The 14858-nt window shown below is 42.1% G+C and overlaps 1 protein-coding gene across 2 annotated transcripts in view; it reads left to right on the forward strand.

Annotated features, from left to right (window-relative positions):
• LOC149312079 (cyclin-dependent kinase 17) overlaps positions 1-14858 on the forward strand; it is a 108800-nt gene that overhangs the window by 86552 nt on the left and 7390 nt on the right. For both annotated transcript variants that reach the window (XM_089523920.1, XM_089523922.1), the window contains exons 8-11: positions 731-825; positions 7091-7153; positions 10464-10587; positions 13925-14045. In XM_089523920.1, the coding sequence (XP_089380046.1) occupies positions 731-825; positions 7091-7153; positions 10464-10587; positions 13925-14045 (403 nt within the window). The remainder of the gene's footprint in view (positions 1-730; positions 826-7090; positions 7154-10463; positions 10588-13924; positions 14046-14858) is intronic.

The following is a 14858-nucleotide window of genomic DNA, read 5'->3' on the forward strand; positions in this document are numbered from 1 at the left end:
GCTATAGAGAATATTTATGGTTTATTTAAAGTTTAAGTAGAAGATGCCTTAGTGGGACAGTCCCTCTGGATCAAATAAACATGTATGAGGATTCCAACCCCTAATGATACCTTTACCAGATAAAATTTCTGAAATGACTTTCATCCCACCCAGCAATAATAAATAAGGAAGCACATGCAGACTGTCTTCTTACTTGCTTATGTCAAACTGTATTTCCTTACTTGACAAGAGAAACAATTCTTCTGAAGCATAACTTTCCCATAATAAAATAGGGCATTACCTTGCTATACCAATAAATCAGAACCAAATTATATTTTCCCCTTGGTTTCTTTTGCAATATGTAGCTTAACAATTAATTTTTACAGTATATTCGATCTCTGCTCCTTCCCACACATACCTTAGCAGTCATGTGCTTTCTCCTGATCTTCTCAGTATAAATAGGAATACACTTCTATTATGAAAACTCAGAAATATACTTGACACACAGTCTAGAGAAGGTAGAAATTTGCTGAAAACTAACAATTTTGAATGCTGGTTTCAGCTAAAGACATCATCATATTTCTTTCTGGTTCTGTAATGCGTGAGCTAAATGAATGGCCAGGAAAAATAATAAAATTTCTTTCCCGATAGAACTATTTTTAGTCCACTATCCATTTGTCATAATAATGCAGTTAGATTTTCTCATTCACTTACCTGTCTTATACTAACGTCTGCTCTTTTCCTTTTGCAGTGTCATTGTTAAAAGATCTAAAACATGCAAATATTGTAACGTTACATGATATTGTCCATACAGACAAATCATTAACTCTGGTCTTTGAATATCTGGTAAGTTGTGTGCAGCTTTCTTTCATTTGCCCCCCCCCCCCCCCAACATCTTGACTTGAATGTTTAAACTCTTGTTTGTGTAAAGCAGAGAAGCGCATTGATAATGTGATAGTGGGTATGAATGCAGTGGAGTGGGGGGTGGTAATGTTGGAGGCTTTCTCTTGTCAGAATTTCTTTCAAATTATCTAGTGAGCTGTGATGATAAGAGACTCTGTACTAGATAAATAGTTGTTTTCCACGTGTTAGACTTAATGTATTTTTCTTCTTGCATTTCCCCTGGACTGGATACATGTTGTGATTCGGTCCATTATGATTCTGTACATTTTTGTCACAGTATGACAAATTGAGAGAGAGAAAGAGAGAGACTTGTGTGACACCCTAGATGAGGCCTAATTTTTCCAATTCTGTGCAATTATTATAAGATACCTGATGCTCGTGTTTTGTGGGATTGCTGCTGTTGTATCACCTACCTGTGATACTTTTTGTGCTGGCACCAATTAGAAAAAAGAACAGTGTCGTTCCAGCATGAACCTGGACTATTTATAGGCTGACCTGGCTTACATTGTGCTGGCAGTGGAAAAATAATTTTGTGGCCAATCCATTCAGGTTTGATGGCCAATAAGGCATGTGTGACAGCGAACTAAAGTGTTGTAGTTCTGCCATATTAAAGGGTTGGACAATTAGTCTTGTCTTTGTACAATAAGTACATAGTGAAGACCTACTAAAAGGCAGCCTTTGCTGCTTCACTGCTAATGATGAGAACAAGAAATGCCAGCTGTTTGTGATAAAACATGGAAAATTGACAATGCTTGCAACTTGGAACAAGTAGGAGAAACAAAAGAGTAGAGCAAGAACTGGGATTCAGTCATCCCTGGTGATTCAGATTTGCCGGGGTGGGATTTTTCCATGTCCTTTGTTCATTCAAGATTGTTCAGATTTCAGTACAACTATACATCACCTAACAAAGTAGGTGGTGTTCCTGGGTGTTATTTCTTTAACAGAAAATTTGGTACCAGAGACAGAAATAACATGGAAATAATACCACAAAAAAAAGAGACTAACTATAATCACAGGTAAAATGAAACAGCCAGGTCAAGTAAATCTTGTATACATAAAGAAAAACTACTCTATAGACACATTCAAAGGTTTCTTCTGAAGTACATCCAGGGATTTTTCTTTCTTTCACCAGCTTCCACTTTTTCCTTTGATTACCATTTTGGTGGCCAAATTTACAGATCTATATTTTTTTAACATGTTAGAAATAACTGGTGAGCCAGGCCTATCTAATTTTCTCTGTTCTCTGTTTTGCTCTTCATGTGTTTTTGTTGTTGTGTGCCTTCAAATCATTTCCAACTTATGGCGATGCTAATGTGACCCTATCTTGGGGTTTTCTTGCCACGATTTGTTCAGAGGAGGTTTGCCATTGCCTTCCCCTGAGGCTGAGAAAGTGTGATTTGCCAAGGTCACCCAGTGGCTTTCCATGGCTGAGCTGGGAATTGAACCCTGGTCTCTAGAATTGTGTCGAATACTCAAACCACTATGCCATACTAAGAGATTCTGGGGACAGAGCAGGAACACTCAGCTTTAATGGGATTGGCTAGAAAAAAATCCTGTTCTTTCCCAGTGCAAGTTTTATTTCACTGTTTACGCCACATGTTGCAATCCAATGCCCAAAGTCTGTGTTTCTCCAGCCGTCCTTTACCATCCTCACAGTGCTGATGCTGCTAAACAAAGCTTCTAGCTAGACAAAGGGCAAGATGGGAGCTGGCTGGGGGCCAAATGACTTCATAAAATTGAACCTCTTTGTCAGAGGCTGCATCCACACTGCAAAAATAATCCAGTTTGACACCCCTTTAACAGCCATGGTTCAGAGCTGTGGAATCCTGGGAATTGTAGTTTGTTATGGCAACAAAGCTCTTTGACCATGGGTCGGCAACCTACGGCCCGCGGGCCGGATGCGGCCCGCGAGCACTGTAGGACCGGCCCCTGGCCGACCCTGCCGCCGATTGCCGCCGCCCCAGGGGGCGGGGGCAAGCGCTGGGGCCGCCGGAGCGGTCCTTCCCCCCGCCCCCTGGGATGGCCTCTGGCCTCCCAGGGGGCGGGGGCAAGCGCTGGGGCCGCCGGAGCGCTCCTTCCCCCCGCCCCCTGGGATGGCCTCTGGCCTCCCAGGGGGCGGGGGCAAGCGCTGGGGCCGCCGGAGCGCTCCGTTTCCCCACCCCCTGGGATGGCCTCTGGCCTCCCAGGGGGCGGGGGCAAGCGCTGGGGAAGAAGGAGGAATGGAGGAGGAGGAGGGAGGAAGGGAAGAGGAAGGATGAAGAAGAGGAGGAAGAAGGAGGAAGGAAGGAAGGAGCAAGAGGAGGAAGGAGGGAGGGAGGAGGAAGAAGAGGAGGAAGAAGGAGAAAGGAAGGAAGGAGCAGGAGTAGGAGGGAGGGAGGAGGAAGAAGAGGAGGAAGAAGGAGGAAGGAAGGAGGGAAGGAGCAAGAGGAGGAGGGAGGGAGGATGAAGAAGAGGAGGAAGAAGGAGGAAGGAAGGAAGGAGCAAGAGGAGGAGGGAGGGAGGGAGGATGAAGAAGAGGAGGAAGGAGGAGGAAGGAAGGAGAGAAGGAGCAAGAGGAGGAGGGAGGGAGGGAGGGAGGATGAAGAAGAGGAGGAAGAAGGAGGAAGGAAGGAAGGAGCAGGAGGAGGAGGGAGGGAGGGAGGATGAAGAAGAGGAGGAAGAAGGAGGAAGGAAGGAGGGAAGGAGCAAGAGGAGGAGGGAGGGAGGATGAAGAAGAGGAGGAAGGAGGAGGAAGGAAGGAGAGAAGGAGCAAGAGGAGTAGGGAGGGAGGGAGGGAGGATGAAGAAGAGGAGGAAGAAGGAGGAAGGAAGGAGGAGGAGGGAGGGAGGATGAAGAAGAGGAGGAAGAAGGAGGAAGAAAGGAGGGAAGGAGCAAGAGGAGGAGGGAGGGAGGATGAAGAAGAGGAGGAAGAAGGAGGAAGGAAGGAAGGAGCAAGAGGAGGAGGGAGGGAGGGAGGGAGGGAGGGAGGATGAAGAAGAGGAGGAAGGAGGAGGGAGGGAGGAGAGAAGGAGCAAGAGGAGGAGGGAGGGAGGGAGGGAGGGAGGATGAAGAAGAGGAGGAAGAAGGAGGAAGGAAGGAAGGAGCAGGAGGAGGAGGGAGGGAGGGAGGATGAAGAAGAGGAGGAAGGAGGAAGGAAGGAGAGAAGGAGCAAGAGGAGGAGGGAGGGAGGGAGGATGAAGAAGAGGAGGAAGAAGGAGGAAGGAAGGAAGGAGCAGGAGGAGGGGGAGGGAGGGAGGATGAAGAAGAGGAGGAAGAAGGAGGAAGGAAGGAGAGAAGGAGCAAGAGGAGGAGGGAGGGAAGGAGGGAGGAGGAAGAAGAGGAGGAAGAAGGAGGAAGGAAGGAAGGAGCAGGAGGAGGAGGGAGGGAGGGAGGGAGGAGGAAGATGAAGACATGCAGTCTTTCTGAAGGTGAGACAGTGGGACTTTCCAAAGTGCATTTCTATGTATTTTCAGTGCTTTCAATGCTGAAAGGTGTGCTTTTACAAGGAGAGTGGTAGTGATGGTGATATGTCAGTTTGTGGGACATGCAGTCTTTCTGAAGGTGAGACAGTGTGACTTTCCAAAGTGCATTTCTGTGTATTTTCAGTGCTTTCAATGCTGAAAGGTGTGCTTTTACAAGGAGAGTGGTAGTGATGGTGATATGTCAGTTTGTGGGACATGCAGTCTTTCTGAAGGTGAGACGGTGTGACTTTCCAAAGTGCATTTCTGTGTATTTTCAGTGCTTTCAATGCTGAAAGGTGTGCTTTTACAAGGAGAGTGGTAGTGATGGTGATATGTCAGTTTGTGGGACATGCAGTCTTTCTGAAGGTGAGACGGTGTGACTTTCCAAAGTGCATTTCTATGTATTTTCAGTGCTTTCAGTGCTGAAAGGTGTGCTTTTACAAGGAGAGTGGTAGTGATGGTGATATGTCAGTTTGTGGGACATGCACTCTTTCTGAAGGTGAGACAGTGTGACTTTCCAAAGTGCATTTCTGTGTATTTTCAGTGCTTTCAATGCTAAAAGGTCTGCTTTAACAGTGAGAGTGGTTTCGGCCTTCCCCTTCGGCTGAAAGGGCCCCTTGGAGCCCTTTCGGCTGAAAGAAGGGGCGAAGGAGGAGAGGGTAGGCACACGCCTCCTCCTCCCCACGGGGCTTTGGCAGCCCTGAGGTGTCTTTCGGAGGACACCTCAGGCCTGGCAAAGCCCCGAGGACAGGAGCTGGGGCCGCGCTCCTGTTGCTCCTGCCTCTCACGGGCCCTTACTGCTTCTCTGAGAGGCAGCTGGGGTCCACGGAAGGGCAGGAGGAGCAGGCGCGCGCCTGTCACCCCCTCTCCCAATCCCCCCCTTCTAGCTGTCTCTCAGACAGCGGGAGGTTGGGAAAGGGAGCAGAGAAAGCCCTGCCCCCAGAGGGTGGAAGCTCCGCCCCTGGCATGCAGCCCCACCCCCAGAGGGTGGAAGCTCCACCCCGGCACACAGTCCCACCCCAGATGGTGGACGCTCCGCCCCCAGCATGCGGTCCCGCCCCTGGAGGGTGGAAGCTCCACCCCCGGCACGCGGCCCCGCCTCCGGAGGGTGGAAGCTCCCCCCCCCCCCTTTCGGCCCCCCAGTTGTCTCAGGGACAGCAACCCGGCCCCCGGCTCAAAAAGGTTGCCTACCCCTGTCTTTGACAGAGAAGGTTCATTGTTTTACAAAACTACAATTCCCAGAATTCCATAGCATTGAGCCAGGACTATTTAAGTGGTGTCAGACTGGATTATTTCTGCAGTGCAGATACAGCCAGAGGCATTATTGATATAGTATGCCTTTATCAAACAACAAGGAACACTTTTTAACAACTATAGGCAAGAGCATGGTTGGTTTTCATAGCTTTAAGGTTAACTTAAAGTAATGAGTCTTCTGGAGCTGGGATCACTGAAGAAGGTGTCCAAACCTCAGTTAGGAAATACGTGACCAGCCATGTGTTTATGCTTTCGAACAGCCATCAGATCAGACCCAGTCAACATGAGTACTGATCAGAAATGATAGCAGCTGCAATCCACCAACTGAGGTGGGCAGTTGTTGGGGATTAGAAGGTGCATTCCCACTCGAGGGGACTTTGCAAGGCTATCTATATATCTCAACACACATAGAGGTCATGAGGGCAGTTTCATAATGTTTTTGGCCCTATTTTGGACAGTTTGGGTCCAGGGGAGGCTTTTTTTTTCCAACAGGAAGTTATCAAGAAGTCAATACTTCCTTTTTTATTGTATTTACATAACAGTGCTATAAAACAAAAACAAGTTGAAAAAACAAACAACAAACAATCTTACAATCTCCATTATTACCACGTTATCTATTACTCTTATTTTCCCATAGATCAAATACCTTTTTCCACTTTCATCATATTACTGTACAGTTCTATCATTTTTCGACATAGAAATCCTATCTAATATAGCTAGTTCAATCAATTTCGCACTCCACCCCTCTGATGTTGGAACAGTTGGGGATCTCCAATATTTTGCGTATAGCAATCGGGTAGTTGTAATCATGTATAGTAAAACACTCAACTCATCTTGAACCAAGTTGTCAGCTATTACATCTGTTATATTTAACAAAAACAATTTGGGATTCAGTGGAATATTCTTTTTTAGTGTGAGCATTATGTTTTTATTTATCTGTTTCCAAATTTTTTAACTGTATTACACTGCCACCAAACATGATACAAGAAGCCACATTTCTGAAGTCAATACTTCTGTTGGGGGAAAAAGGCCTAATGTGGGTCTAAAATGGCCTGGGGGGGAAACATGGCAAAATTGCCCTCTATTCCCCTTTAGCAGGAGACATTTGGGGACATTTGGAGAAAATTCAAAAAAGAAAAAGAAATTGTCAGAAGAGAATGAAACAGTAAAGAAGGGAAAGTTTTAGTTTAGTAAATAAGTGTCTATTTAGGAAAGGTATGTATAGACGTTAGAGGTGTATGTGTTGTTGAATGTATTGTGTTTTTTCTTTGTAACTCTGCTTTTCTTTTTTTTAATAATAAAATGTTTTCTAAAAAAAAGAAAATTGAAAATGTTTAATTCACTTTTTCCAGCCCTGCTCTAAAGAAATAAACATTCTAAAAAAGTAACCTTAAACAATAAACATAAACAACTTTCCCCCCGTTGTATTAAATTAATAAGGCAACCTATTTTTCCAATTATATTAAATTAACAAGACAGATAACCATTATTTTTGTTTTGTTTTGTTTTGTCAGGACAAAGATCTAAAGCAGTATATGGATGACTGTGGGAACATCATGAGTATGCACAATGTGAAGGTGGGATGATTTCCAATGTTTTTGCTTTCTATCAGCATTTTAGATGCTTCTTAATAGCCATATTTTTTCCAGCAGCTGTTTCAAAGAATATAGAAAGTGAATTCAGTTATTAAAACACAATATAATTTGTGTAGAAGAACTTGGCTTAATTGAAGGCACAAAGAGAATGTGTTACTGCCACTGTTTAAGTTATGTAATTTTGCACATAATTGCTTGCCTTTCAATAGACCAAGCATTTTATGTACTTTTTAAACAGAGGAAGTGGCTTGCTTGATGAACAATAGCTGATACAATAAATGTGGCTGACAATATAATGTACTGGAACAACATGAGGGTTCACTTCAATAAATATTTCAACTGTTTTTGTGCTTGATTTGCAAATGTAATATTATTGAGCCCTTCCTTTCAGAAGCCTTTTGCTTTACTTGGTATAGTGATTCCGCTGGGGTTTGGAATTTTTCTAGTTTAGCTCTAACAATAATGTCCATACAAAAATAAATGACCCTCCTAAATATGTGGGTAGACTGGTTTATCCAGTTGTGGAGGTGGCGGCAAAGAACTCTTTAGAGACCACTGCTGATACTTTTCTGTGAGGGAGACAAGTGAATACTTAAATTCTGTGGCCTTGCAGCAGTATACAGGCGAAAATCTGAAAGAAGCAACCTACCCTTCCATATTCATCCTTGTGCTTCAGTGAAAATAGAGTACAGGTTGTGTTTCCCTTAGCCAAAATGCTTGGGGCCAAAAGAGTTCTAGATTTTGGATTAATTTTTAAAAAAAAAATGGAATACCTGCTTTGCATATATGTACATAATGAGATAGTTGGAGGTGGGACCCAAGTCGTAATGACAGAATTAATATATATATGAATATATATAGCCTGAATGTAGTTTTATACAATATTTTAAAATAATTTTGTGAATGAAACAAAATTTGTATAAACCATCAAAAAGCAAAAATGTCACTATCTCAGTCACTCATGAAAAAAGAGTGTGGCTTAAGAGGCCACAGTGTACAGACACTCATCCTTTTTCTAAGATTTTCTAAAATACTGTCCGGTTAAATTAATCAGTTTCTATTCTTTCTACTCTTGAATTTGGGGTATGGTTTTGCATCCAGAGGTCCAATTCAATTCCTGGAAATAAGATCAGCAATGTAGGTTGGAGGTGACAGAAAGAGACCAGAGAAAGCTATAGATCAGTGATGGCGAACCTATGGCACGCGTGCCAGAAGTGGCACTCAGAGCCCTCTCTGTGGGCACACATGCTGTCTCCCTAGCACAGAGTTTGTCAGAGTTTCTTACTAGAAAGCTAGAGGGACGTGGCACTTTGCAATAAATAAGTGGGGTCTGGGTTGCAGTTTCGGCACTCAGTCTGTAAAAGGTTCACCATCACTGCTATAGATCCTGGTTGCTACAGCAGAGCAGCCAGTATGTAGCTAAAGGGGCAAATAATATGAGGTAGTATGCACCAGTTTCCTATGTTGCTTCAAAGTAAAGGAGACTTACTGCTTATAGTCCAGTCCTCTGTGCCAGCCCAAAATGATTATTTGATAGTGGGATGGAGAGTTTGGAGAAGAAGTCTGATAGGATGGCAACATAGTACTCATTTCTTAATACAGTACTAATCCATGTAGGCCTACTTAAATTGCATGATATCTCAGTTCATCCAAGCCTGTCATTCAAAAGAGAGTGCTCCTAACAGTTGTCTAGCACTAAGAACTACTATAGTCTCCTGGTATATTGGATCTGGAATAGGAAGGCTCAGGTTCAGATCTGTTTGGTTTTGGGAAAGTAATTTATTTCAGTCTCTCTTCTGTGTATATTAAAATGCAGATACTGGTAACATAACAAAGCATTTGTGCAGTTGCTGCTGTAGCTGGAATATTTGAGCATGTACATGGGAAAGCCAGATTCAAAATCCTACAGCTCCCTGTGACTTGTCCTGGGGCCAATCACTATATCATCGGTGAATCTACCTTAGTGGTGTTGTTACATGCCTTCAAGCCAATTCCAATTTATGAGAAATCTATGATTGGGTTTTCTTGGCAAGATTTATTCAAGAGATGTTTGCCATTACCTTTCTTTGAGGTTGAGATTGTGTGACCTGCCCCCTAAGGTTTCCATAGCTGAGTGGAGTTTCAAATTGTGGTCTCTTATAGTCTTAGTCCAGCACTCAAACTTCTATTCAGCACTGGTTCTAATGTACCAAGTAGGCGTGGTGAAAGGTCAAGAATGAAAATCAGCATGTGCCCTGCCCTCGGCTTCTTGGAACAAGGGGAGGATTTAGATATGACAAATAGAATATTTACACTCCAGGTACTCTGCAAATACCTTTGTCTTTTGATGCCACATGGTGGGTCGACAACAGGACAGAAAAGCATTGATAGAGAATGTTTATTTGGGGTGGGGAATCATTCTGGATATCTGGGTTGACATCCCGTGATTCACAGGGAGGCAGTCCAGTGAGAGTCAATAACACAATTCCATAAAAAGCATGGAGAAAATAATATTTTCAAAAGCACTTTTGAAAAAAATTTGAAAAATCTACATGAAGAAATATCATCCCTTTTTGATTTCAAGAACCATTCCCCTAACAGTTCAGTGACTGAATTCAGCACAAAAAATTGCATGGCAAGATGCCAGAGCATTGTGTATGCATTTCTCAGTCAGACGATGAATAATAATAAGGTGGCGGTGACTTGTTTCTGGTATGAAAAAATATCTGTATGAAGGCACTTTGGTCTCTGAGCAAATGGTTGTTGCTTTCAGGTTTTTAGCCAGACAAAAACATGGAGAGGGGAAAATGTGGAGGATATCAGAGATTGGATTCAGAAAGCAAATTAAAGAGACTGAGGAGAAAGCATAATGGAAGCAGTCCTAAGGCTATTGTAGCATCTAAATAAAAGTATTCATGAATGCAGAAGTGATGGTAAATGTGATTACGGCTATATGGTTTTGTTTCATTTATCACGTAGTTGACTTAACCTTCAGGCTTCTGTTTTTCTGCATAGATGTCTGCAGTAGAAAAGGGAAGGTAACAAAATGTACTAAAATGTAAACATGGCAATGTAAAGAAGGGGAGGCCAACATTTATAAAATAATTAATTTGATTCCATTCTCCATTAAGGATATATTTACTCAACTATTAGGATAACCAGCATCTAGAAATAACTTGCAGTTTTATCAGGTTTTTTTGTTTTTATGTATGTATACATTGATTTTTTTAACCCAGTAGTTATGATCATGTAATCAACCATACAATGTCAGATCTGAAAGTCTCAATTAACTTTCCCCTTCCTCCTCTTCCAGTTATTTTTATACCAGATTCTGCGTGGTTTGGCATACTGTCACCGAAGAAAAGTGCTGCACCGAGACCTAAAGCCACAAAATCTACTAATTAATGAAAGAGGAGAATTAAAACTAGCAGACTTTGGTATGAAACTGATCGCTTCTTTGACTGGGAAAATATTGTTAATTCACTTCACTTCTGAGAGAAAAATCCTGTTAATGCCATTATTTTTCAGAATGGTGACTACATATGCCCGATTTTAGCAACATACACACTATTTTTCAGCTTAGCCCTAAATTTGGAAAAGTCTACTTTTTGGACCATAGCTTCAGAATGCCCCACTGGCCATGCTAATTGAGGGATTTGGGGAATTGTGATCCAAAAGGGGGGCTTTTCCTGTTTCTGCTTTATCTCACTCACTCACTTGGATTAAGGAACTCCCCTGGTTTTGTTGCCCATATGAAATGAGATTTATTACGGTCAATGACCAGCAGAAAACAATACAGTACAGTATAATATTATACAATGTCCAATAGAAAAAACAAAGCAAGCATACAACACAAATACAAAAAGGAATACAGCTTGGAGATGCCTCAAACAAGGGTCAATAGATACTGGAATAAGTGATATTGTACATCACATTTTATCAATTTTCTCAGTAATTCAGAAACTAAATAAGTTCTAAGAACTATATAATAAAAAACTATTCAAATAGTAAACATTGTAATTAAAATTAAAACATCATTCTGCATCGGCACACTTTTGGAGCGACACAAAAATTTATCATCTTGGCTGTAAACCCTGGTTGAGGGTCGGCTCAGAGCTAGTGAGGTTTACCTGGTATTATTTGTAAGATTAATGTTATAAAACAGTGATGAAAACATGGCATGTTAGGATGGGTAAAATTATACTTCAAATTTAATGGGTTTTATCAATAGAACACAGTCTAGGTAAATTCAAATAATTATATGGAGTGGAATCCCTTCAAATACTAGATGAAATCAGTGAAATTAAAAATTACAATACCATTCTGCGTCGGCAAGCTATTGCAGCAACACAAACACTTGCCCCCTTGCTTGTAATCCCTGGCTGCTGGTCTGCCAGGAGGTAATCAATATAAAATGTAAAATTGGTGCTACAAAACAACACTGCAGATCCCAGTAAAAGGTGCAGCTGGTTTTGTTAGACAAATTCAGGAACTACATACCTCCCAAGGGCAGACTTTTCTTTTTCTTCTTCTTCTTTTTTTAAAAAGCCCCTTTCTCGGAGTTTATACCCTCTGATTCATGTTCTATACCTGGGCAAAGCAGGTAGACATTTCTGTGTTTGTATCATTTATTTGGCTGTTGATAAAAAGCTTTCCCGTCTGACATGCAAATTATGACCCAATTACTGAAAGTCATGAAAATTGCGCTGAGCTCTAATTCTTATGCTCAGTGTCCTTTTGGCTTCTTTCTCTTTAATTAAGTGCCCTTCATTTAATTGAAGTGAGAGATAATGTTAAGTGCCCCTAGCATTTGACAGGGTTTTCCCTTCTGGCTTTTGCTAGTGCTCCAAGTCATCTGCTAATCGTATGTAATTCACTTGGCTGAAAAACATTTCTCTAGTACTCTTTCAATTCATACTCAGTATTGAATTATGTTTCTTCCTATTTGCCACTGCTATTCTGTTCAGAACTCAAACATCTTGTTTAAATTCCTGGTGCTGACATTAATTTCTAGGCACCGAGGAGAACTACGTCTGGAGTAGAGGTGTGCAACTCCATGGGCTACCAAAAATAAAACAGAAATCCCAAAGTGGCTCCAAGTCTGCTTCTGGTTCACAAAATAGGTATTTTCATGCTAAACTGTAGAGGGAGGCCCTGCAATCTATTGAAATTATAAATTATCTGGACGCTTCCAGGAGCAGCAGTTCACCCTCTTTTTTGGCCAGAAAAAAGTCAGTCTGGGGATTCTGGAGGTGTCAAAGGCCAGAAAAACATCACTGGGAGGTCACATATGGGCCACTTTGCCCACCTCTGTTCCAGAGGGAAGGAAAAACAAATGAAACTATATGCAAGAGAGAGAGAAGATGGGAAAGGAAAGGTAGAAAAAGACCAAGGGAAGAGTGCTCTGAACACCTGTGCTTTGCTGTCCTCATAGAATTAGGTCAGAGTACTCTGGGTCTCATGATAATGGTTTGGTTTTTTTAAAAAAAGCAGACTCTTGCATCTTCTGCCTTGCCTACCTGCTTTTCCCCTGCCCCAAATTGTGACTGCTCACTAGAAGTAATGTCTGCTAGCTTTCATGTCAACTGGGTAGTGAATCTGCTCCACAATTTAGTCCAAACATTTATCTGATTTGTTGAAGGCTATCTCTAAAACAAGTTGAAACAATAGCTCCTTTAAAGTTCCAACCAAAACCCAAAATAAATGTGCTTCCCCACAGTCATGGAAGCTACCAACTTAGATCTTTTGAAAAACAACTCCCTAATTCCTCAGACAGCATGGCTAATGGCTGTTTTGTTTTGAAATTTTTGTAATTTCTACCTTCCAAAAAGACTACTTTTTCTCAAGCTTGGCATATGGATCTATTTATTTGCAAGAACCTTGCTCCATTTTTTAAGCCTCACAAGCCCCTTTCACAGCAGCCCCTTCCACAAAACAACAGTAGTGTGCATAGTGTCTTGTGCTCTCGATGAAAACAGCCTTCCATAGATGGTATAATAGGTGCTTCCTCCTCATAGAACTGCTCAGTTGGACAGGGAATGTTTTCAGCCCAAAGCATGATCTGGTGGGAAGAGATAGCTGATGGGCCTGCTATGATAGAGGTGGGGACTCTCTTGTATAACCAAGCACACAACATATGTGCATTCTTTTTCAACTAAGAAAAGCAGCTACCGGTGTTGCCTCAGTAGTGAGGAGAAAAAGTGAGGCCTGAACAGTCATCCCCAACACACAAAAAAGGCCTGGGCTCAGAAAAACTTGTAGGAGATGGGAAGCTGCCTTCTGCAGTCTAGGAACCTGCCTAGTAAGATTAGCGAGACAGATGTATGATTGTGAAAGTTCCACTCCCTCACTTTCCACCCAGCTCTGGACCTGGTTCAGTCATTTATAATTATTTGTGGTAGCCCACATTGTGCAATAAAATGCCTTCCTCCATTGCTTTCCTTTCACTATCACATGACTTTTTTGCAAGTTTCATATCTGCACAATACTTTCCAAGTGATCTGTGTACTTTCCAACTAACAGGACATTACAAAAAAAGTAGGTGAGAAGCACCTTTATTACCAGCCATTTTTTCTTAAAAGTATTAAATTCTAGAAAACATCGGTCATTTAATGATACCTATATGCACCTGTTTTTAACAGCATTAGATGTTTTAAATGTTCAGAAGAATCTTCTGTAAAAGCACAGATGAAACCAAATATTTATGTATATAATATGAATTGGAAGAGGCTTCAATAGATCTATAGGAAAATCACGCTGTTCTTTATTTTTAAGGTTTGGCTAGAGCAAAATCTGTTCCAACAAAGACCTACTCCAATGAAGTTGTCACATTATGGTATCGTCCACCTGATGTTCTCCTGGGATCATCAGAATATTCGACACAGATTGACATGTGGTATGTCCTTCTCTAGAACTAATCTATATTTGCTATCAAATTATACATTTTATATTAGCTTCCGGGTGCAATACAAGGTGTTGGTTATTACCTTTAAAGCCCTACATGGCTCAGGCCCGAGTTACTTGTGGGAGCGCTTCTCCCTACATAATCTGGGAAGTTCTTACTAGAATATTATAATACCAGGCTAATGACAACTTCACCTAAGGCATTCACTGACACGGCCCCAAGATTATGGAATGACCTACTGGAAGATATCCATCTCATTACTACCTCAGAGGCCTTTAAGAAGGCACTCAAAACGGATCTCTTCTGGTGGGCTTATCCACTGAATTCCATATAAAAAAGTTATGACAACTGCTCTTCCTTGACTCTGATTGTTGGCTAATAGACAAACTGTAATTTTTAGAGAACTAATAGGAATTCTTGGTAAATTCAGTGTTAGTATTTTATTGTTGTATTGATTGTAATTTGTACTGTCTTTTAAGGTTGTAATCCCGCCTCGATCCATGGGAGAGGCGGGAGGTGTAAATAAATTATACTATTATTATTATTATTATATGTGCTTTTGTCCAGTTGAAGTTATAATGTGTTCATAAACACTCAGGGCAATTCTATGATATACAGAGATACAGTGCGCCCACACCATACACGGGCACGCCATACGCGGCCTTGAGCATACGCGCTCAAGCCGCGGGGCGCGGAAGGGGCGGCGCATCCCATTCAATTGAATGGGCGCGCGTGCCCGTTGCGCCCTGCGCGCGCCCACGCTGCCGCGCACGAGCCCCATTGTTTCCAATGGGGCTCGAGCAT

The sequence above is a fragment of the Sceloporus occidentalis genome, unplaced genomic scaffold (genome assembly GCF_023333645.1).
Source record: "Sceloporus occidentalis isolate IW3139 unplaced genomic scaffold, rSceOcc1.0.p SCAF_5, whole genome shotgun sequence".
Classification (NCBI taxonomy): domain Eukaryota; kingdom Metazoa; phylum Chordata; class Lepidosauria; order Squamata; family Phrynosomatidae; genus Sceloporus; species Sceloporus occidentalis.